This window comes from Garra rufa, chromosome 8 (genome assembly GCF_049309525.1).
Source record: "Garra rufa chromosome 8, GarRuf1.0, whole genome shotgun sequence".
In the NCBI taxonomy this organism is placed as follows: Eukaryota; Metazoa; Chordata; class Actinopteri; order Cypriniformes; family Cyprinidae; genus Garra; species Garra rufa.
The window spans coordinates 28,663,207-28,687,471 of NC_133368.1; the positions used below are offsets into that span (position 1 = coordinate 28,663,207).

A 24,265-nucleotide genomic window follows, 5' to 3' on the forward strand; every position below is an offset into this window, starting at 1 on the left:
CCAGACAGTATTATTTAATTCATATCACAGAAGTACTCAGATAAAAAAGTTTACATTTCAAATATAAATACTGATGTCCATGGTAGCAATTAAAATAGAGCAAATCACCTTTTGAAAGTAATTTTTACTTCAAAATGGCTCTTTAAATAACATGTGTTTTACTGTGTTTCATCACTAGGTGTTATTGAATCATTCATTTAAGAGATTCGTTCAAAAATGCTGATTCATTTAGTAATAGAACAAGTATGTGAGTAAGTCATTGAATCGTTCATTCAAACAATTTTTTAAAAATAATTTTTGAATAGAATTAGGCAACAAAATTATCATGACTCTCAATTTATTCAGAATCATGCAGCTCTAGACTAGATTAACATTTCCTGCAGGAATGGGGTAATCAAAAAAATCTCATTTCAAACAGTGGCAGATTATTTTGCTTGTTTCAAGCAAAAATTCACTTAATTTTGACTTGTTTTTTCTGAAAACAAGACAATCATTTTTACTCATCTAGAAACCCCTTCTTGATTTAAGAATTTTTCTATATTTTCGCTGGAAAAGACGCATTTTTTGCAGTGAAACAGCTTTTGTAATTCTTCGAAAACAAAAAGACTTTAATGGAGACAGAAAGGGAGACTATTCAATATAAATGGATACAAATATAAGTAAACAGCAAATGTGGCATGGTGAGGTGGATGCGAGTTGCATCATCTTGAAGGCAGTGGGGTTCTAGTTATCTGAAAGTGAAGTCTGTGGTTTACAAAAGGTCAAGATATTTTCAAGTTTTATTATATAACAAAACTAATACAATAATACACTATTGGTGATTTTTTTTTTTTTTTTTTTTTGTCAGTGACATTAAACATCAGCATGCAGAGCAGGAAAGCCTATCTACTCATGAGTCTTTTACATCCTTGTGTTTATAGTCACGGTCTTGCAAACTTTCCCCAAGTGTAAATGTTTAATTGTTCTGCGACCATAGTGTAGTTCGTTTATAGCCTAACTTTAGCCTTTTACTTTTGTTGACTGTAATTAGGCTACAAAATTCATAAAAGTTGTGGTGGATTACAATTTTTATGGGTCACAGATCTTATTTTCTGCATAATTCAAAAGCCAAGGGAAAAAATCCTATTGGCTTTCTGTCGAGGGAACCAGAGGATGCTAACTAAGGGTTGCCATCCCCACAGCACTGTATTGACAATCATGATGAACCACTGAGTAAACAGCAAAACCTCAACACACTTTGACAGCCAAAGAAAATAAAAGTGATGTTTTGCCTGATTTATTTTCTCTGAATAGGAGAGCATGTTTCAGTGGTGAGTGAGTAAATGATGGTGTATGCTGACAGCTGCTGTGGACTCTTGTTACAGTGTGCCAGCAGCTGGAATGACATTAAGCCACTTTTGTTACCTTGGATGACTGGGCTTCATTCACTAGATCTGATGATAGAGTCGGCACAGAAGAGATGAAGTCATCCGCATTCTCTTCCAAGCTGAGGACAGACAATGAATAGAGTGAGCACTTTCATGAATAAACGCAAGTCTTTTTTCTGAGTGAATCTTGAAGCTGCCGTATATGATAAAACAATGGCGGTTGTAGCTGTGGATGAAAATGTTCAGTTCCTTCTTGTCCTATTGAGGTCCTATTGAGAAGAGCTCTGGACACAAACCTTTTGATTTTGAGCACTGGAAATGAACACAAAGACACTGAAAACCTTTGAGCATTTCAAAGCACCTCTCAAGCTATTCATTAGTGTTCATTCAAAAGAAATCTCACAGGAAATCACAATGTTCACCCTTGAATGAACCTTATAAACACCTTGTATGAAGTGTTTTAGGAAATGACTGAAGGTCACTTTGTGATTACAGTTGATTATAGGGTTGTGTGTGTGTGTATGTGTGCACATTTGGACTGCTTCCCACCAGAGCAGAGCGGCGTTCCAGTGAGTCCTGACAAAGTGTGTACCATTGTAAAGGTACAAATTATTTACACATTTGGCAGCAGAGTTTGCCAGTGTGTGTCAAACCTATAATTTTGGGGTCTACAAATTGAGCATCTGATGCAGGCATCAGTAGTGAATTATAATTTAATCTCTGGTTCCTTTCTGTAACACCTAATTTTCATATTGTATATAATTGTAACCATCAATCACACAATGTTTATTTGATTCTACAGACATCTAAATGTGATGTTGGAAAGAGAAAAAAAATCTTCCACATTAAGACACTCTTTGTTTTTATCATGTGACTATCAGAGCTGAAGGGTTCCAGGTCAATGTACACAGCTAATCATGCAGTCAATCTCTAGCATGAGTACATGTGGTTACATAAGAAAACGTTTCCAGGCAGATCACAGACACATGACCCATCTGTTACTGCATATCAACAGTTGACACTAGATGGCAACAATGAGCTGTAAATCACAGGCTACATTATGAAATGTTCTGGGTTCAATTCCTAGTACGGTTTATGGATATCATCTGTGATCATGCTGTCAGTTAGAAAAATAAAATACAGTTGAGGTCAAAAGTTTACTTTCCCCTTTCAGAATCTGCAAAATGTTAATTATTTTACCAAAATAAGATGGATCATACAAAATGCATGTTGTTTATTTGGTATTGACCTAAATAAGACATTTCACATGGCATGTTTACATACAGTTCACAAGAGAAAATAGTTGAAAATATAAAAATGTGACCCTGTTTACATCCCCTTGATTCTTAATACTATGTTGTTACCTAAATGACCCACAGCTGTTTTTTCGTTTAGTTATAGTTGTTCATGAGTCCCTTGTTTGTCCAGAACAGTTAAACTGCCTGCTGTTCTTATGAAAAATCCTTCAGGTCCCACAAATTCTTGGGTTTTCCAGCATTTTTGTGTAGTTGAACCCTTTCCAACAATGACTTTATGATTTTGAGATCCATCTTTTTACACAGAGGACAACTGAGGGACTTCTATGCAACTATTACAGAAGGTTCAAATGCTCATTGATGCTCCAGAAGGAAAAACCATGAATTAAGAGGCAACAGAAGATTTACCCTGGTCTTCAAATTCAAAAGCTCTTAATGCATCGTGTTACCTTCTGGAGCATCAGTGAGCATTTGAACCTTCTGTAATAGGAATATTGCATAGGAATACCTCAGTTGTCTTCAGTGTAAAAAGATGGATCTCAAAATCATACAGTCATCGTTGGAAAGGGTTAAAATACACAAAAATGCTGGAAAACCAAAGAATTTGTGGGACCTGAAGAACAGCAGGAAGTTTAGATGTTCAGGGCAAACAAGGGACTATTACTAAACAAAACAAAACACAGCTGTGGATCATTCAGGCAACAACACAGTATTAAGAATCAACGGAATGCAAACTTTTGAACAGGTTCATTTTTATAAATTCATCTATTATTTTCTCTTGTGGACTATATGTAAACATCCAGGAAAAAATACAGTTAAAACAGTAATACTGTGAAATATTACTACAAAATGTTGTCAGTTTTAAAATTTTAAAAAGTACAAAGTGTATTCAGCAGCCATTACTCCAACAGTCATTACTTCAGTGTCACATGATCCTTCAGAAATCATTCTAATATGCTGATTTAATGCTTAAGAAACATTTCTTATCAATATTAAAACTTGCATTATATTTTGTAACATTGTATTGTTTGTCGCGCAAATTCTCACAGTAATGTTACATTTATAAATGTCACAATGAAACAAAAAGTGTCAAAAAAAAAAAAAGAAAACCTTTTCCAATAATTTTCTGCAAGTTGGGAGTGAACAGGGCAGGACAGATATGGCAGAATATTTCTCTGTAAGATTAAACCAAATAATATACCAGCATAAAAGATTTAATTCTAACTGCAACAATTTTTTTTGCAAATTTATTTTATATCCATATATTATTCAAAAGAATAGCATTTATTTTAAATATAAATCCTTTGTAACAGTATTTACTGTATTTTTCTCTCATCAGTTTACCTTACTGAAAAAAAAAAAAACATTATGACCCCAAACTTTTGAAAGGTAGTGTATGATCATATACTGTACAGAGGAAATAAAACAAGTCCTGGCTTGTTGATGGGAGGACCAGGTGGCCCCTTTAATCTGGGTGTGCCCCAGTTTCTGCCTGCTTGTGCTCCACTGCCTCAGACTCTGTCCCAGGAGGATTATAGACCCACAGGGTCACTCACATGGCCCTACTATGTCTTAATCCACACACTCAAACAACAAAGCAATGCTTCTTTGTAGTACAATCTTCTCACTGTACTTTGACTAGGTTTTAAGTGCTGTGTTCTCACCTGCTGGTAGAGCAGGGCAGTAGGCCTGGCTGTTTGAGCAGATCCCAGGACTCCTGGCGCTCTGCTTTCCCACTCACTGGCAGAGAGGTTGTGCTTCCCATACGCCCCCCACGGCCAGTCAATCTGATAAAAAGACAGACTTCTTTGCATTATTAAAACAGTAAGCAACTATTTCGTAACTGCTCATGGTTATTTGTGCCCAACTGTTACAACAAGTCACAAACACATCATACCTGGCTGCTGCCTCCTGCAGGTTACAGTTCTTGTCTGGAGTCTGTCCAGGCTCATCTCTAGAATCCTAAACAGAGATGAACATTTACAAAACCAGGGCTCTACAGTGGAACCATTTCACCTGCATTTGGGACTGAAAACTACTGCGTGCGACTAGGAAAAATATTTAGGAGCACCATGTGCGACTGACCCAATCAGCATATTTGTGTTTGCGCTGAGGAGAGCTTCAAAGGTTTCTATGTATTTTTGCAATGTTGAGTAATGTATCACAGACATTTCTAAAAAAACAAAGTGTAGAGAGAGTATAAATAAGAGATTCATTGTTCAGTGTAGAGAGCTTAGTTGATTTATAATGGAACTTTATGTGATCGCGATGAACTAAAATGAGTGACAGCTTTTAGTAATTTTTAAGGGAGTTGGTAAATGAGATATTGATTTGATACAACAGTTACATAAACGAAGTTAATATTAAGTTTTTGTTAAGTATTTGTCTGACTATAACACTATTGCCTGATTAAAAATAGTCTGAAACAAGTCAAAACTGAGCCACTGCGCATCTCCACTCAAACACAGCAGTGTTTTCGTTTATGAATGAATGTGCGTTTTTTAAAAGAATCTAGTGAAATGATTCCCCATTAATAGTGTCACTTGTTTTATTCCTGAATGAATCAGCTGTTCGAACGAATCGGATGAATTATGATTCAGCAATTAAATCAGTGATTTGCCACCACCTACTGGCAGATTCAGTTTCATTTTTAAAGTATATTTTCACTTATTTAAATTATTTAATATTTCTGTATTCAGAATTATATATATTTAAAACAATAATCTCAACATGAATTTATGAATTTGATTGCACTCATGCCTCTGATCCTAAATAAACATGAAAATACCTCTGATCCTCAATAAACATATACAATTTTTTGTTAATATTGATTTCATTTGATTGGTAACTTATTCTTATCCTACTTGTTCTTATGCTGTTAATTAGAAATTTTAAAAAGCTTAAAAATATATAATTTTTTTCGTTTTAAATTTGACAAAGATTATATACTTTTAATAAAGTTAGAAAATGCCATTAACAAAGGTAAAAACAAAATCCCCCTGTAAATCACTTAAATGAGTCAAATATCACCTCGTAATAGGAAGGCTAATTTTTTTAAATCAGATTTTTTATTATTGGTTAGAATGTGCTCCTGAAATTTTGACTATGCTCTTAAATTTTTTAAGTTAGAAACACAAGTTCTCCTAAAAAGAAAAGTAAGCGTAGAGCCCTGAAAACATAACCACCTTATTTTTCCTGTAAGAGCGGGCACTGCCATTTGTAGATTTTATGGGTCTGGCTTCCAATCTCATCCGTGTCCAGCTATTTTTAGCTGTACCAAACGTTTGCTGCTTGATATTGCAAATTAGTGTGTCTTACCATATTATTTTAATGTATTATCTTAATTATGAGCACAATGGTTTGGTTACTACACAAACTTCTCGTTCCTTCCCCATAGTGGCTTTAGAACTGGAAGTCTCACCCATAGACTTACGTCCACGTTGAAAAATAAGGTGGATACAAGCACTTTATGCAATATCTTCAGTATACCTGACATAAGCATATTGGTGTCATAAGCCATGTACTGTATGTAGTCATTAAATCAAAGACCCTTCCTTTGTGGAACAAACAGCCAACTGTCCGAGTGGAAATGAATGTCATGTGTTTAAATACCTTGAGAGCTGCCTCTGCCTGAGCTTTCAGGATGTTGCTCTTGAGTTCCTCAGGAGATTTAAGCTGGTTCAGGACAGGACTGCTGCTTACACTATTCAAACTTTTCTCTGTCAGTTTTGCCACTTCCTCCTGTAAAAAATCCAAAGCATGTCAGCATCAAACATTAAATTTGTTCCGATTATGAATTTGCTTGCACTGTGTGTCTGTACTCTGTCTTTTTGCATAAATAAACACAGGCCAGCCTGAAATAATCATCAGCTTTTTATAGAAAAAGACCTTAAATGGCACGGAGCTGGAAAAGATATAGAGATCAATGACTGCAGTAATTGCATGAGTAATCATCTTCTCTATTCACATTTAATTTAAAAGTGCATCCTGAGGTTAGAGTGGCCCAATCTCTGCTCCTTGCATTTAAAGTCTATGTCCAGCTTTAATAAGATGCTTTGTGTATGTGTGGAGGGGGGACATATTGAAAGACACCATTTACAAAAAAGTGTGTGTGTGGGGCTTCCAGATGGCTGAACTGACCTGGTTGTTCATGTTGAAGTTGATGTTGATTCTGGCTGGAGCAGACACTGGAGTGTTTTCAATCTCTAGTTGCTTGAGCCGAGCTGCAGCCTCTGTGGATGAGAACAGATTCAGTGAGCATCATTAAACAATGAGAGGTCAGACAAGACAGATGGAAACACATCTGCATGTGTGGAGATTAAAACATGTTCACTCTGGGGATAATCAGTTCACACAATGGAAAGGCAGAGCATGAAAATACTATAACCCTACAGACAATAATCAAATAATAGATTACGTTAAATATAATGCAAGTTGTACTTTGTTTCATAAAAGCATGTATTGTGTCACTTATTTATATTTAATATCTTATATAAAAGAGATGACAAATTTAAATATATACACTGCTGTGCAACATTTTGGGATCAGTAATATTTAAAGTTTTTTCATGTAGTTTCTCATGCTAATCAAGGCTGTATTTATTTGATCAAAAATACAGAAAACAGTAATATTTTGAAATATTATTGCAATTTTTAACATTGGTTTCCTATTTTAATATACTTTAAAATATAATTTATTTCTGCGTTGCAGCACTGAATTTTCATCAGCCATTTCTATGCTGATCTTATTTATTATCAGTGCTGAAACTGTTGAGCTGCTTAATATTTTTTGGAACCTGTTTTACTTTTTTCTTTGATTCTGTGATGAATAAAAAGTTTTAAAATTCTATTCAAAGAATAAATCTTTTCTAACAAATAAGTCTTTGCAATTAATATTTATCCATTAAACACATCCTTCCTGAATATAAGTATTAATTTCTTTAAAAAAAAAGAAAGAAAAATAAATGTACTGACCACAAACTTTTGAGAAGTATACATAAAATTTCTATTTTGAATAAACATATTTATTTATCTTGTTATGCATCAAAGAACCCTGAAAAAAACTTATCACAGGTCCCAAAAAATATTAAGCACTGTTTCCAACATTGATTATAAATTAGCATATTAGAATGATTTCTGAAGGATCATGTGACACTAAGTGGACTATCCTGAAAGCAGAAATTATTAGTGTTTACTTTTTACCCATTCAAACTATGAACTCTTTTTCTGTGCCAGGTTACAAAAGCACATTTATAACAACATTTATCATTTAGATTATAACATTTTTGGATGCACAATTTAGCTTTTTTATAATTGTTGTGAACAAATGAATTCATTAGGAAATAAAAAAAAAATCTTCAAAACAAACACTGTCCAAAATTTCTGCCAGTGCATCCCAAAGTATCTGAAGCACTGGCAGACATTTTAGACAGTGTTTGTTTTAAAGATTATTTTTATGTCACAGTAAATTAATTTGTATCTGCTATGCATTAACCCACCGGTCAGAGAGAGCGTCTCCTCTGAGGCTGTGCTGGCGGTGGTATGAGCAGCACCTGGTCCCACTTCTTCTGCTGTCGCCATGGGAACAGAGGCTCGAAGAACCTCATCTACGCATGTCTCCAAGAGGTCAGTCACCAAGGACATGCTGAGAAGGATGAAAGGGTTAATTACCATCTGTCAATTACAGGATGTAACCCTGTATGTGCTGCTCAAACAGGGTGCACATTGATAGATATATGACAAATGTGACTCACCTGGACAAAAATGCTCGAGGCCAGGCCAAGGCTTAAGTTACAGCTATGCAATAGCACAGTATCACATTTCAAATATGTGATAGTCAAACTTAACCAAAAAAAGAAAAAAAAAAAAAGGAAAGATAGTGTCCTCAAAAGCAGATCGGTGTTAGGCAATGAATATATATTTCTATATTCGATGTGTTGCACAAACCTAACAGCATAATCAAACCTTCACAATCAAAAATGAGCAGAGACAGTCAAAACTGAATAACACAAACGGAATGGACCGTTATCTAATGGACTCACACGCCAACTGACCACACACATTCCATTAGATCTAGATTGAGAGACCACACACACACACACGTACACGTTGGGTTTACATGTTTTATGGGGACATTCCATAGGCGTAATGGTTTTCATACTGTACAAACCGTACTTTCTATCACCCTACACCTAAACCTAGCCCTCACAGGAGATTGTGCATACTTTTACTTCATCAAAAAAAAACTCATTGTGCATGATTTATAAGCCTGTTTCCTCATGGGGACCTGAGAAATGTCCCCACAAGGTCAAAATCTACTGGTATTGATGAATACCAGGCGCGCACACACACACACACACACACACACACACACACACACACACACACACACACACACACACACACACACAAGTAATGCCTTTACTAGAATCACGAAAAGCAACATATTCTTTCTCTTCTTGAGTAAAACGAGGGAGGGAACAGAGTCACATTCCATAAATGGCTAGAATGAGATTAAAGTTCAAAGGAGGCTTAATTTTGGACATGTCACTCCTTGCCACGCTAACTAAACCCACAGTGTCTGCATAAAATAAAAACTTTCCAGGTTGAGAAATGACAAAGTCTGTCATTTGCAAAAATGTACAGTAAAAACCTAAAGAGAAACTGAAACATGCAATGGGAAGTTGCTTCCGTTTGTTCATTTTAATCAAATATCTTAAAGCCATGTAAGATACATCTGTCCTTTGGTTACAGTTGTACTAAAAACAGTGTATACTGCACTACACATTGTTAACTGGATAAAAATTATTTACTAATATTTAAAATATCTGTAAATTGTCAAAAGTTCATGTTTGGGCAATTAAACAATCAGATCATTCTGATCACACAGAGATATACTGAAATAAAATATATCATTCTAGTGGCACTTTCCATAAATAGGTTTTCCCTACTCCCTAAAGGCACAAATCCACAATGTACTTAGGAACAAAAAATGTTTATTTTTAATTTATATGAAATAGTCAATAGTTTTTAAATGAAGTTTTTAAAGTAGTATCTTCACACAAGTCGTCTGCTCACCAAGCCTGCATTTATTTGATCCAAAGTACAGCAAAAACAGTCAAATTTTGAAATATTTTTACTATTTAAAATAACTGTTTTCTATTTGAATATATATTTTAAAATGTAATTTATTCCAGTGATTAAAGCTACATTTTCAGCATTACTCCAGTCTTCAGTGTCACTTTTCAGCATTTATCTAAAATAAAAAGCTTTTGTAACATTATACACTATTCATTTCTATAATTTCTTTCCCAAAAAGAAATATTGTAAGGATGCTTTAAAAATTGATCAAAAGTGATGATAAAAGACATTTATAATGTTACAAAAGGATTCTATTTCAGATAAATGCTGTTCTTCTGAACTTTCTATTCATCAAACAATCCTGATTTTTTTTTTTTTTTACTCAGCTGTTTTCAACATAATAATAACAACAATAATAATAAATGTTTTTTGAGTAGCAAATCAAAATCTTTTAATGATTTTAAAGTATCATGTGAATGGAGTAACGATGCTAAAAATTCAGCTTTGAAATCACAGGAACAAATTACATTTCAAAAATATATTTAAATAGAAAACAGTTACTTTACATAGTAAAAATATTTTAAAATTGTAGTGGTTTTGCTGTGCTTTGAATCAAATAAATGCAGGCTTGGTGAGCAGAAGAGATAAAAAAAAAAACATTAAAAATCTTACTGTTCAAAAACTTTTGACTAGTAGTGTAAGTAGGACTGTTACCTACTTTGGTGTTTTAGTTTTTCTTTTATAAATGTTTATATTTATTATTATTTATTAATTTTGTATTGCTAATAAACAAAATCAAATCTCCTCTTGAAATACAAACAACATTTCTAAAAGTCACATACAAAAAATACTTCATTTTTAAGTGTTACGTGCTCTACTTTGTACCCTATTTGTGGAAAGTGTCCAATATCTTTGTTTTAAAAGTATAGCAGGCCTAAACAATCAAGTAAAAGTGTGGTTATGATGATCAAGGCATAACTTAAATATCAAATAAATAGCTCAAATAAATGTCAACAGGATACTTCCTGGATGACAAAGCTGGTTGAATCATGACCAAGTCACTGTCATTGAAAGTACAGCCACAGTAAGGATTTCAGGCTTCTCCCATGAAAGTTATCTCATCTCTCTGGCTGGTTTCAGTCTCAGAGGGGAAGGGCACAGAACACTTTCTGTGGTTAAAGCGAGGGGAAGACTTTAGCCCAGGTAGTTTCGCTTGATCTCAGTCAGAGAATATGCCTTTTATCCCGGCGTTCCTTGGCGCTCAGTTTGTATCCGAGGAATGTGGGGGTGGAGGGGCTGCGGCAGCATCCGTGTTTGAGAGGAGGTGCAGGGAGGTGCCTGTCGGTCACGCTGGTGTCAGTGATGGGATTGAGGGGGGGAGGAAAGCCTGGATGGGTCAGTGGAGGAGGGGGGAGTGTTAGCACGAGGGACAGGAATACGGTAGAGTCTGATGTGCAGAAGTCGGAAAAGGGTAGGCAACGTGAAGAGAGCAGACCATAAGACAAAACAAGAGGAAAAAATTGAGGGAACTAAGGCGGATGATAATAGGCTGTAGATATATTAAATTCTATATCATTTATAGAGGACTGCACTAGTTTGAATGCACTATAGAAAACGTATTTCCTGATTATGAAATTTTACTCTTTGAAACTGCATTGCAACACTGCACTGAATATAACATGAGTAATAGAGTATGCATCAGATTTCTATCTAGCTACCTGCAGGAGAGGATAAACAGCCTAGACCGCAAAAAAAAAAAAAAAAAAAAAGTTCAAACATAAATTTACCTGCAAAGGAGGCATAAGTTAATTTTATCTTCAGAGTTCAAGCTAATGTTTCTTGAACTACTTTTCAGGATCTTTCCTCATTGCATTCAACAATGAACACCTGGAGTTGTCTGATTTGCATTGACGTTTCTTTTTATGAATTAGTTGATCCATATAAATTATTTAACTATTTATTTTCATGCACAGTGTATTGCGAATGCATTCATACCCCTTCATTTTTTTTTTTTTCACGTTTTGTTGCAGCCTTATGTTAAATTGCTTTAAATAACTTGTTCATGTCAGTCTACACTCCATACACCATAATGACAAAGCACAAAACAGATTTGTGACAACTTATGCAATGTTTCATTTTTTTGTATAAATTTGCAAAGTATTCATACCCTTAACTTAGTACTTAATTTAAGCACCTTTACAGCCTTAAGTTTTTTTGGGTATGATGTGACAAGTTTTGCACATCTGCATTTGGCAATTATCTGCCATTCTTCTCCTCACCTTTTCACCTCTCAAGCTCTGTCAGCTTGGATGGGGGCAGATGCACATTTTCAGGTTTCTCCAGAAAAGTTTGATTGGGTTCAAGCCTAGGCTTTGTCTGGGCCACTTAAGGACATTTACAGAGTTGTCACTCTTACTGTGTGCTTAGGGTCATTGTCCTTTTGGAAGGAGAACCTTCTGCCTAGTCTGAAGTTCGAAATGCTCAGGACTGGGTTTTCTTATATTTGGCTGTGTTCAGCTTTCCTTCTACTCTGATAAGTCCCTCAGTCCCTGCCGCTAACAGCCCCACAGCATGATGTTGCTACCAGCACACTTTAGTTTTGGGATAGTACTCTGCAGGTGATAAGCAGTGACTGGTATTCTTCCAAACATGATGCTTGGAATTGAGGTTCATCAGACCAGAGAATCTTGTTTCTAACAGTCTGAGAGTTTTTTTTTTAGGTGCTCTGTTGCAAATTTCAAGTTGGTTTTACATGTCTTAACTAAGGGGAGGATTGAGTTTGGCCACACCACCATAAAGACCAGATTGGTAGAGTGTTGCAGTGATGGTTGTCCTTCTGCAAGTTTCTTCTATCTCCATATATGATCATGGAGCTCAACTAGAGTGATCATCAGGCTCTTGGTCACCACTCTAATCATAGCCCTTCTCCACCAATTGCTCAGTTTGGAGCAAGAGGCCAGCTCTAGGAAGAGTCCTAGTAACTTTTTCCATTATGCATAATAGAGACTACATGCTTTTGTAAACATTCAACACAGTAGAATTTATTTCTGAATTCTTCCTCAGATCTGTTTCTGAGCTCAAAAGGCAGTTCTTTTGACAGGGCTTGAGGGCTTGGTTTTGGAATTTACTAAAGGTTAACTCCACTAGAAGTGTAGTAACATCCACAAGCAATATGAAAGATCTTGAGCTAAATTTCAAGTGTCCCAGAAAAGGGTATGAATACATACGCAATGAAATCATTAAATTTGCAAAGCTGTTTTGTGCAATGTCACTGTGGTCTATGGAGTGTAGATTGATGTAGGGAAAAAGTACTTTAAAGCAGTTTAACATAAGGCTTCAACATAAAACATGAAAGGAATGAATAGGTATGACTATTTTTGCAAGACACTGTTGCATCAATTTATAAGTAAATATATAGGGCAGAAAGCTGTCAGATTTCATCAAAAAAATATCTTAATTTGTGTTCGGAAGATAAAAAGGTCTTACGGGTTTGTAACAACATTTTTGGGTGAACTAACCCTTTAAGATATTTTGCTTTTCTGTAGCATTCTAGAATATTCTGTAATATTTTAGTGTTTTATGGAAGATTCCAGAACATTGTGGGACTAGTCATAAAAGATGAAAGTCATCCAACATACATTTCTGAAGTTTTGGACATCTCACTTGTGCTAACTGTTTAATATTAAACTATTATTAGCTAAGTAGTATGCATGTACTATGTAATTTTTATGCATGAGTATAGCTTGTATAAGTTGTCAACATATTTCTTTTGTTTGAAACGGTTGTACAGCCATTGTACAAAGTACTTTCATAGCTTAGCTTACCATTTATGAATTATTCTGTTAACACTAATTAAAATTTGCTAGTAAAAAAATATAATAAAATAACTGTTATTGTTATAAAAATGTGCAAGGTCATGAAGAAGCAGATGGTGAGACAGATGCAAGGTGACAAGAAAAGAGGTACTTGAGTAAACAAAATTGAAGGCAAGAAAATAGTTTTATTTTATTTACTAGTTTAGACAGAAGGGGTTGTGTTTGATTAGTGAGGAGCTTAATACAAATGAATAAGAATCAAGATAGAAGTTAGAAATTGTCATCAGAAAGGAATGTCCACCTGTTTGTTGATTCCATCTTATACTTGCCAAGCAAAGGTACTAGTACTGAGACTATATGTATTAGTTTCAGTTTCGATGAAGGGAAGGACAGGACAGTCACAAAGTCAACGACAGAATGTTGACTGCTCCAGCTTGCTGTTACACCCTACTATAAGATCACTGGACTACCCCACTGATTGGGTTGGTCTGGACTAGAATCAAGAACTGAAGCAGATACTGATTTGCCCAGCCAGAGGAAAAATAAAAGATTCAAAGCCAATCACAAAGACTCCCTCAGAAATTCACTGATTGGTTGAAGCGAGTCTATGAAGGGTTGAAAACAGGAGGAGTGTACATACCTTGCCTTATGAAAAGGCCACTGGGGTTTCAGAACATCAGACTAGAACAAAGTTTAGACAAAAAAATAACTATAACATCACGGAACGAGGATCAAATTTTCATAAGACAGGACAACATATCCAACACTCACACGATAATCCCACCTTCTGATTTCATTTCTTTTCAATATTTCAAGTTTAGGGCAAAGCTCTGCACAGCACAATAACCCCAAAAACAGCCTCAGGAGACAAAGCAAGATGGGAAAAAAAGAGCTTGAGAGAAAGACAGGCCTTTCACATCAAGAGAGAGTTTGTTGTTGTCAGCCCAGCAGGCGTTTTCTCCTGCGCTGAAGCAGCCATCTGCTCAACGTCAAAGCTAAACAGCACAAAGCACCTTCAGCACCAGTCACCAGCTAGCACCACAACCTCACACCAGCTCACCAACACACTAGCAGCAGCAGCGCCAAACAGCCCAAATATATCATTTATACAGATGTTGCACTCTTCCAAAATGATGTTAACTGGCTGTGCGGGAGCCTGAAGTAACAGCAGGGAATCAGATTAACCTGCTTAGAGGTCTTATTGCATTAAAATTGTGAGAAGCTCACCTCCTCTTGTCCGATTGGCTGCCTCCGGGACTCCTGGGGAGGGTTTCGATTTCCATGGAGCCTGGTGCAGAGGGCGGGCTGCTGACCACAGGCATACCGGACCGGGGAGGCCGTGTTTGGGTGGGCTAAGGAGAGAAGCGTGTGGGATGCATTTAGGTACTGCAAAAACTCAAAGCAACAGGCTTTCCAAAGCAAACGAGTAAATGCATAGTCAAAAAGAAGTAGTTCAGATTAAACTATTTAAAATATGCAGTATACAGTAACAAATAAACTTGCTGAATCATTTACAGCGATAAACAAACAGGTGATCAAAAGTATGTGCCAAATTCACAATTAACATTTATTTCTATTATTAAAATTGTGGTTGGTGAGATAATTTAAATGTTTAAAATTTAATTTGTGTAATATTAGTGAAATTTAAAAGAAGTGTTGTCTTTTTAATCTATTTAATTTTTTTTGTGTGAGTGTGATAGAACAGAAAGAGAAGGTACTACCTTTGTTTCTAAGCTTGGGCTCACTCCATTATTGTGGTTACTGTGGAAAGAGAAAATGTAAGTGATATTAAAACTAATGTCAGGGTTTATGAGCTACTGTTGACTGACTTCAGTAGGCAGCACAATGATGGTCCTTTTATAAAGGTGCCCAGAAAATCTGGTCATGTCAAAGCAACACTGGATCAGGGTCAGCCAAGACATTCCTGATGGTGTTTTCCACATGTGACCAGATCTTAAAAAATACAATACTTGGGAAGCATTGTTGTATTAGTCACAGCATGAGTCTTGAAAATTCCCCATAAATCAGCAGTACAAAAGTGCCTGCACATGATTCTGTTCACATTTGCACCTTTAACACCAGCTGAATCACAGTCTAAGTAGGGGTGCTTATAAGACTAATGTGGAACACTCAGTCTGACAGCATGTGCTTAAGCTGACAGACTAGTGATGCATTTTGCCCCTGTAATAAGAATGAAATAAAACAGCAGTAATAATACTTAATATTTTATATTTCATTCAAATTACGCTTAAAAAAATGATTGTTTGACAGCATCTCTGTAAAGCAAAATGACTTTAGAATGCTTTTACATGTCAGTGTAAAAGAATAATTCAGAAAAACACCTCTCAGTACAATACTGATTGCCTTGTGGGCCATTTTAGTATAAAATTAAAACAATTCAATTATTCATCATTTATAAACTTTATAATAGTAATACTACTATAGTTACCAGTATACACTAGTGTAGTAATACAATGGATTCCATAGAAGCTCTGAACAGTGTGTTTGTGTGCTTTCAAATGACACATACTTTAAGACTGATGGTGAAACTGGAAGTCACCTCATCACTATACGAGAGCCATAAGAATTCCATTGCACAATGCAGAAAAGTAAAATACTTACTCTGAGGATTTGTTAGGACCTGCGGGGAAACAAAAAAATGGTGTTATGTAAGATCACATAAAGCTAAAGTCACAAAAGAATTATGTGCATGGAACTAAAACAGTGTTTGGGCTTCCAAATAGTACGTATGACTCAAAGCAGTAAAGTATGAAAGCCTGTCTGAACCACACTGAATAAAGAATAAACTTGCAGTTCAGAGAAATAAAGTCAAAATTGCAAGATTGAAAACTTGCAAGAAACAAAGTCAGAATTGCAAGATCGACTTTTTTTCTCAGAACTGTGTGATATAAACTCGCAATTGTGAGTTATTGTCAGAAGTGCAGGATATAAACACGCAATTGCAAGAAATAAAGTCAGAATTGCAAGATTTTTTTCTTAGAACTGCATGATATAAACTCACAATTGTGAGAAAGGCAAAATTGCAATTCTGACTGTTTTTTTCCCCCTCAGAACTGCGTGATATAAACTCCTTTATATTAAATTTGTTAGTTCTAAAGTCAAAATTGCAGGATATAAACTTGCAATTTCAAGAAATAATGTCAGAATTGCGACATTTTTTTCCCCTTAGAAGATTGAGATATAAACTCACAATTGCAAGTTATAATGTCCAGTTCTGAGAGGAAAAGAGATGGATATTTTCTCAGAATTGCGAGTTTCTCACAAATCTGAGGAAAAACAAAAAACAAAAAACAAATAAAATAAAAATTGCAGTTTTGTATCATGCATTTCTGAGAAAAAAAGAATTGCGAGATAAAATGTCACAAACTTCTTTTTTTTTCAGTGGCAAAAATGGGCTTTTGTAGTGAAGCAACAGTCAACTATTTGATAACTGTTTAAAAATGATCACTGGTTCATTGAAATTAATTGGACTATTACTTGTTGGGATCAAAAGAATAAATAAATAAAAATATGTAAATAAATTAAAATTAGAAGAAAAAAAACCTATTGGTCTTAAATTTGAGAATGTCTGAACAAGCTGATACAGAAAATGTTTGCAGTATCACTACATTTTGCCAGTTTAAAACCTCCAACAGAACATTTTCTCACCTCTATTCAACATGGTCCTTCTAGAGTAACGGCGACTTGGTCTTCTTTCAAACGAAGCAGATCGTCTAGCTTTGTTGGCCTTAGTTGTCTGATATTCTGTCTTCCCACTTCCCACAAATAAAAAAAATTACCGTCAGTTACACACATCTTGATAAATCCCCGCTGACTCGATAAGACTGCAGGTATTTACTTTTACAGGCTCAGAGTAATGAAAGTCTAATGTTGTCTGAAAGAGAGAAGCCACTGTTCTTTGGAGGATAAGCAGACCAACCAGCATAAGCAAACAATTCAACATAAAAACTAGTCACACACAGGTGAATTTAAAGATAAGTGAATTCATTGACGTAAAAACAGGTTAATTCTGGAGCAAGAATAAGTGCTAAAATAGCAGGCAAACAAAAAGCCTGGCCAATAGGAAGCCAAACTGGACAGCGTCAAAGCTCCAGGCTGGCAGCTGGAGATAAGATACAATTCCATAGTAAGAACAACCAACACACACACACATACGTGCCTGGGGGCAGACCATACTACGATTTACAACCTAGCAGCAGATATTGTTAGGAGGACCTATAAAAAAACAGGAAGTCCTGTCTCAATCCAGGGAAGAAGAAAATAACATTCAACTAACCACAGGGCATGATTAGAAAGGGTTTATACTGAAATCAGAAGAGAACACGTGTCTCTACTGAAGCCACTGCAGATGCGAAAGTAACATTTTTAAAAGCATTAAAATAAACTCAATCCAGCAAATTAATAGTACACAATTATTAAATCTGATATAGCAAACAATAGGAAACATCAATATGTGGCCGCTTTCAACAAAACCAAGTAACCTCAAATAGATTTTAGTGGTGCTTGGTCATGCAAATGGTGCTCGCCTCTGCAATGCTTGCAGCAGGGCATTGCCATGCAATTGCTGGTTTTAGTGTGCGCTAAGCTGGCTGAGTGGTTTTAGTGTGTGCTAAGCTTCTGAGTCACTGTCCCAAGTCTGTAGGATATTATGTTCTCTGTTTTATTATCTGCCAGACACTCATGATGGACGAATGACTAATGAACTCTAGAAAACGTACCTGTATCTGAAACGTGAGCCCATGCGGATGAACCCAGAGCGAGCTGAACTCTTTTGGACCGGGCCACGTAGGCGGAAGAAGGCATGGTGCTCTACGGCACACTTCCACAGATGCTTGCAAGCCTTCGGATGGTCCATCCGGAAGACAAACGTGTGCTCCTGCTCCTTCCCCTACGGTAGAGGTCAAAATGTAAGAGCAAATCTACTACAAATTTTTTCTTTGGTGTTACAAAAGGAATGAGGCATAAAGTGATTTAAAATCAAGAACGTTCTGACATATGTTCTTAAAAAAACAACTAATGCAAACAAAAGTTATTAGCATTTTTTGGAAATTTCATTATTAATGGTTAATGAATCAGGGCTCTAGAGTGCGACCAATTTGGTCGCACATGCGACCTAATTTCTCAATGGTGCAACAAAAAAAAAAATCAAAGGTTGCACCGGTGCGACCAGCCATTCGAGGAGGAAAAAAAATGAAACTCCGTGACTCTTAAAGTCTCCCTGTTGTTCAACAACAGACACACATTAGGCCCATATCGTGGTCTAAACCAATCAGAGATAGTGAAGGGCGGATCCCCCACCCCCTCTGATTGGCCGTGGTCCAGATATTCCTATACGTGTGTGTACGTTTGAAAATGCATGCGATGCAGTCAGACAGAGAGAGGTGAGTAGCCCATCAGGTAAACAGTGGATGTAGCCGCAGATTATGAGAGCAGATGAAAAGAACGTTTGACAGCTTTTTCGTTAAGAATGTTAAGTTAGGGCCTGATCCGTCCGAAAATCATAATCAATGCTCTGACACGGAGCCATCAACCTCCCAAGCCCTGGTCCGGAGACGGCATTAGATAATGAGCCACATACGATCGAGTCCGAGCCCACTGAAATTAAAAGGGGTAAAGTGTATACATTTCGAAAAGAGTGGCTTGACCAGTTTCCCTGGCTAAGATACAGTAAAGCCGATAATATAATGCACTGTATTTACTGTAAAGAGTGTGGGAAGACCATGGCCGGCAGTAGCGCATTTGTGACTGGTTCTAATACATTTAGAATTGAAACGCTGAAAAAGCACAATGCATCTATAAAACACATTGCATGCCGCGATAAATGCACTGCTCAAGTGTCCCCTCTCCAACAGATCATCAGATGAGGCCGAAATGATAATTAAGTTTAACGTTGCCTACAATATTGCAAAAGAAGAACTTCCCTTCACTAAATTCAAGTCCGAAATAATTCTTACGAAGAAAAATGGCTTGAACGTAAACCCGACGTACAGCAATGATGTCGCGTGCCCCCAATTTATAGGAGTCATCGCAGATACATTGAAAAAAAAGACGTTTGTGCAAATTGCGAACACTTGTAAAACTGCGGTGTTAAATGTGATGCGGGTGAAAATTTGGGTGCACCTAACTTTTGTGCTGGTGCACCTAAGAAAAAAAGTTAGGCGCATCAGTGCAACCAGTGCAACAAGTTAGTCTAGAGCCCTGTGAATGTTGTATTGCTTTTGACCAATAGGTGGCGCTGCTACCAAATTGATGTGGCATGGTCAGTGTAAGGTTTACACAAGTTTGTTGTAAATATGTCAAAGCTTTGCAGAGATACAGCCTCAGCTGCAGTTTGACATCTTTCCAGCAAATTCATTGATGCCAGCATGGTCTGAAGATGATCCAAGTCAAATTTGGTGAAAATTGGACCAGCGGTCTAGGAGGAGTTTAAAAAAAAAAAGTAGGTTTTCAACATAATTCAAAATGGCGGACAAGAAGATCGGCCAATTTTGGCATAAATGATATTGATGTTCTCGGCATTACCCAAAGAATATATTGAGACCAGTTTTATTACAATAGCCCAATTTTTCAACATTATTAGCATTTTTGGAAAATTTCTTTTAGCCAGAAGGAGGCGCTACCCCCAAACTTTTTGAGTACATGGCATGGTGCCGAAGACACATACTGAGTTTTGTAACAATACTCTAATGCATTTGTAAAATGTAGCATTTTATGACAAAATTCAAATAATGTAACATGCAATGGTGTACTGAATCTAAAGAACCATTCAAAAAGCAAAAATAGCCATTTTTCATATCTCCTGACCACTAGGTGACACTGCGTCAAAACACTGCAGGTAGACTTTGGCTGCAACGATTAATCGAACGATGTTGTGAGGCACGTTTAGTCAATGAAGCCGGTACTTTGATTAGTAGTAAATCCCCATCACGTGCGTTCAGCTGGAGCGGCAATTTAAACACCCCGCCGTAAATCACTGACAAGCCACGCCAAATCGTGCTCAAAATCGAATTTGATTTTCAGCGCGATTTGGCGTAGCTTGTCAGTGATTTAAGGCTGTGTGTATTAACTGCCGCTCCAGCTGAACGCACGTGATGGGGATTTAAAAATAGCAAAAAATTAAAAATAGCAAAAAAACTAAAGCTTACGATTGTTAAATGTTGGTGTTTCAGAAGAAAAAAGAATTTTCAAAAGTTATTAGCATAAAACGTTTGAAACTTTGGACAAGCGGTTGCGCTAGAGAGTTTTGGAGTTAGAAACTTTAAACTTGCTATGGTTAATGTTGGGACTGTCCTCTATCATTGTGTGCTAAATTTCACAACTTTCACAAACTTTCCTGCCATAGACTCAAAAGAAAGACGAAAGAGCGAAAGAAACCAACGAATACAATAGGTGCCTTCACACCTTCGTTGCTTGGTCCCTAAAAATTTAACAAATGTGTCATTCATTGCTTGTTCATGTTAGTTAATACATTAACTAATGTTAACAAATGACACCGTGTTGTAAAGTTTTACCAAAAAATTATTACCAGAAAAAAAAAAAAGTGCGCAAGTAGCACTATTTTAGTTACTGCTTATGTAAAGCATTTCAAAACAGTCCTTGATGTTTTTCCATTTAGGTTAGGATGCTGTCTTTAAAACAGATAATTAGAAAACAGACCAAGAGTGTTATTTGTCTCTGCTACCAGTCAAAGCCTGTGGAATGGAAGCTAAGACAGACAAAAAACAGATACCTCCAGTTGCTCAATCTAATTTCTATGTGCCCTGTTTGAGCAAATCAAATTCTGTCTGGGGCTTTTATCAGTTCTACCGCTGAGGCACAACCTCATCAGTGACCTGTGGAGTCTGGGGGACTCAATGTGCAGCAATCACTGACATACATCTCAAGGAGACCTTGTACAAGCTCATACAGGACAGAGACGACTAAAACATTTTATTACTGGTCACACCAGTGAATGAATTGATGCTGGAATTAATTACAACAGATTTCCAGACTCAACAGAAACACATATCGCAGTGCACCAAACCCAAGCCCCATCAAAATACACCTTTGCTAACTATCGGACTCCATCATGTGACATGACTGACAGTGTTATTGTATATGTTCAGACTTAAGAGTGATGGGCAGTTCTGTCCGCACATTCACAGCTCCAGTGCTTTATAAAGTGTGAAGTGTTTCAGATGCCAGGCATGCCTAAAGGGAGACTGTCGTTTATTAACTCAAGCTGGAGAGATGCCAACAGTCTCAGCAAGAGCACGTACACACACATTTTCTTAGACACAAACAAAGTGGTTTGTTCCTGAATACACAAAACACACGTTTTTAATGTTTTAATTTTTAATGTTTTTTTAAGAAGTCTCTTCTGCACACCAAGCCTGCATTTATTCGATCCAAAGTACAGCAAAAACAGTAAAATTTTGAAATATTTTATTAGACTATTTGAATATATTTTAAAATGTAATTTATTCCTGTGATCAAAACTATTTTTTAGCATCATTACTCCAGTTTGAACTGCAAAAGTGGATGCTACATCACATCTGTAGTATAAACATAAATGGGTCCTAATAAACAACTTTGAAGGACCAACTACATGCCTAGCACCTGCTTTTAAACTTGCTAGTTATGTATGAAAAAAACAACCATTTGATCACAAAGCCAGAAGTGGTCACAGGAGACATATTTAAGGTGCATGTTAATATCAACTTTAAGCTACATTTGCATTTAAATATGTGCATACTGTTTTTGATCACCCTCCACAAGCTAATGATGAGTAAACCTGTATGTGTGTGCGTGTCTGTGTGGGTGAGATGTGTCTTTACCTCTTCTGTCTCCTGCATTACCTGTTCGTCATCCTCCACTACCACCAGGGTGAGTTTGCTTTTCTTAAAGTCCAGACGTGTGATCTTGGGCCTGTGTAAACAACCAGTTTGCTTTAGATAAAATGGCCATTGTCAGATTACTGAAGTATGACACAACAGTTAGAAGTGTTACTAAACTTGTGGTTAGGTGCAGATTTTTTAAGACCTGCCAAAATAAAATAAACACTGCATGCCCATTCAGAACAAAACTGATACAATCTCAAAATAAATCATGCATTTCTTAATATTATATTTAACACAAATTAACACACATTCAATGAGGACTAAACATTGCTTATGTTAATATGTAAATTTACTTTTACTTCAGCCTGAGGCTTTTGGTGTGAAAGGGCTTTTACATTTAAACATTTAAAAAACAAACAAGCAAGCCCTGCCCAGATTTAGAAAGTAACGTAATGCATTCCTTTCCATAAAAAGTAACTAAGTGATGTACTTTTTTAGGGAGTAATGCGATATTGTAATACATTATTTTTAAAAAGTAACTTTTGCCAGCACTGTCTGTAATGGTTGCATATTAGCCCCTCAGTTGTCCTCAGTGTGAAAAGATGGATCACAGAATCATACAGTCATTGTTGGAAAGGGTTCAAATACACAAAAATGCTGAAAAACCAAAGAATTTGTGGGATCTAAAGGATTTTTCTGAAGAACAGCAGGCAGTTTAACTGTTCAGGACAAACAAGCGACTCATGAACAACTATCACTAAAAAAAAAAAGCTGTGGATAAATTATTAAGAATCAAACGTATGCAAACCTTTGAACGGAGTCATTTTTATAAATACAACTATTATTTTCTCTAGTTGACTATATGTTAACATATTTTTTGTATCGTTTAACTAAATACAAAATGCCTCTTTTTTGTTAAAATAATTAACATTTTGCAGATTCTGCAAGGTGTATGTAAACTTTTGACTTCAACTGTATCAATACAAATGAATTATGCTCACAAGATCGTGTGATATGATATTTTGCTGATACAATGATAATCCATTTACAGAAAGAGTACAGATTATTGTGGCAATACTAAGAAAATCTATATACTGAATGTGTTTTTGGTCTTTCTTTCCTGTGATGGGCAGCCCAGAAAAAAGCCACAAGAGTTTGTTTAATTACATGGCAGATAAAATATATTAGTCAAAACTGACAAGTAAAAATATATCTTATGCATAAAATGGGTAACTTTTAATTATAAACAAGCCTGAAGTACACTGGGACTCTTATTTTTAAATGTTTATACTTCAGTACTTTCAGCTGCTCTTTCAAATAAATGAGGAAGATCACATTAAGCCACATCACAATTACTGTTTCCTGCTAAATTAAGATCTTTCTTATGCCATGTAAGATATTTAAGACTTTTTAATACCTTAAATTTTATAGAAAGGAATTACCACCTCAACGGGCCCACAGGAACCCAGTTTTTTTTTTCTGAATTTTTTTTTTGGTTTTTTTGTAGCTGCTATTGATGCAGAAATGACACATTTCAGCTATAAAGAGCTGGTGAGGGAGCACTTACCAGAAGAACAGGCCAATTTTAGTTTCCCCCTCAAACACGAGCACTCCAGTGGGGGTCAGACCTAGGCTGTATTCATTTCCGTCTCGTGCCTAGAGGAGGGAGTAACATAAAGAACAGATAAGGTTCTGGATATATCCAGATTGAAGAAAAGTCCCCCTTCTGATTTTAAATCTTGCATGCTTCAAATGCATACCTTGACCATATGCATGTCCACCCCATACATCTCCAGCCATTTGGCCTTATTTAGGTAGTTTATCTCAGCTTGCGCTGGCGTCTGGCCCCTGCGACATCGACAGAAGAACAGGGTAAAGCAAGATTTAAAGAGGAAAAAAATTAAACAA

General features: G+C 36.2%; 1 protein-coding gene across 6 annotated transcripts in view; it reads right to left on the bottom strand.

Annotated features, from left to right (window-relative positions):
• epb41l5 (erythrocyte membrane protein band 4.1 like 5) overlaps window positions 1-24,265 on the bottom strand; it is a 48,507-nt gene that overhangs the window by 4,114 nt on the left and 20,128 nt on the right. For 5 of the 6 annotated variants that reach the window (XM_073845421.1, XM_073845420.1, XM_073845422.1 and 2 more), the window contains exons 9-22: window positions 24,118-24,205; window positions 23,925-24,013; window positions 22,355-22,445; window positions 18,257-18,426; window positions 17,187-17,293; window positions 16,140-16,158; window positions 15,239-15,278; window positions 14,745-14,869; window positions 8,121-8,266; window positions 6,764-6,855; window positions 6,236-6,364; window positions 4,521-4,585; window positions 4,288-4,410; window positions 1,405-1,486 (exon numbers count right to left, since the gene is read on the bottom strand). In XM_073845421.1, the coding sequence (XP_073701522.1) occupies window positions 1,405-1,486; window positions 4,288-4,410; window positions 4,521-4,585; window positions 6,236-6,364; window positions 6,764-6,855; window positions 8,121-8,266; window positions 14,745-14,869; window positions 15,239-15,278; window positions 16,140-16,158; window positions 17,187-17,293; window positions 18,257-18,426; window positions 22,355-22,445; window positions 23,925-24,013; window positions 24,118-24,205 (1,366 nt within the window). The remainder of the gene's footprint in view (window positions 1-1,404; window positions 1,487-4,287; window positions 4,411-4,520; window positions 4,586-6,235; window positions 6,365-6,763; window positions 6,856-8,120; window positions 8,267-14,744; window positions 14,870-15,238; window positions 15,279-16,139; window positions 16,159-17,186; window positions 17,294-18,256; window positions 18,427-22,354; window positions 22,446-23,924; window positions 24,014-24,117; window positions 24,206-24,265) is intronic. The other variant, XM_073845419.1, reaches the window with a different exon arrangement.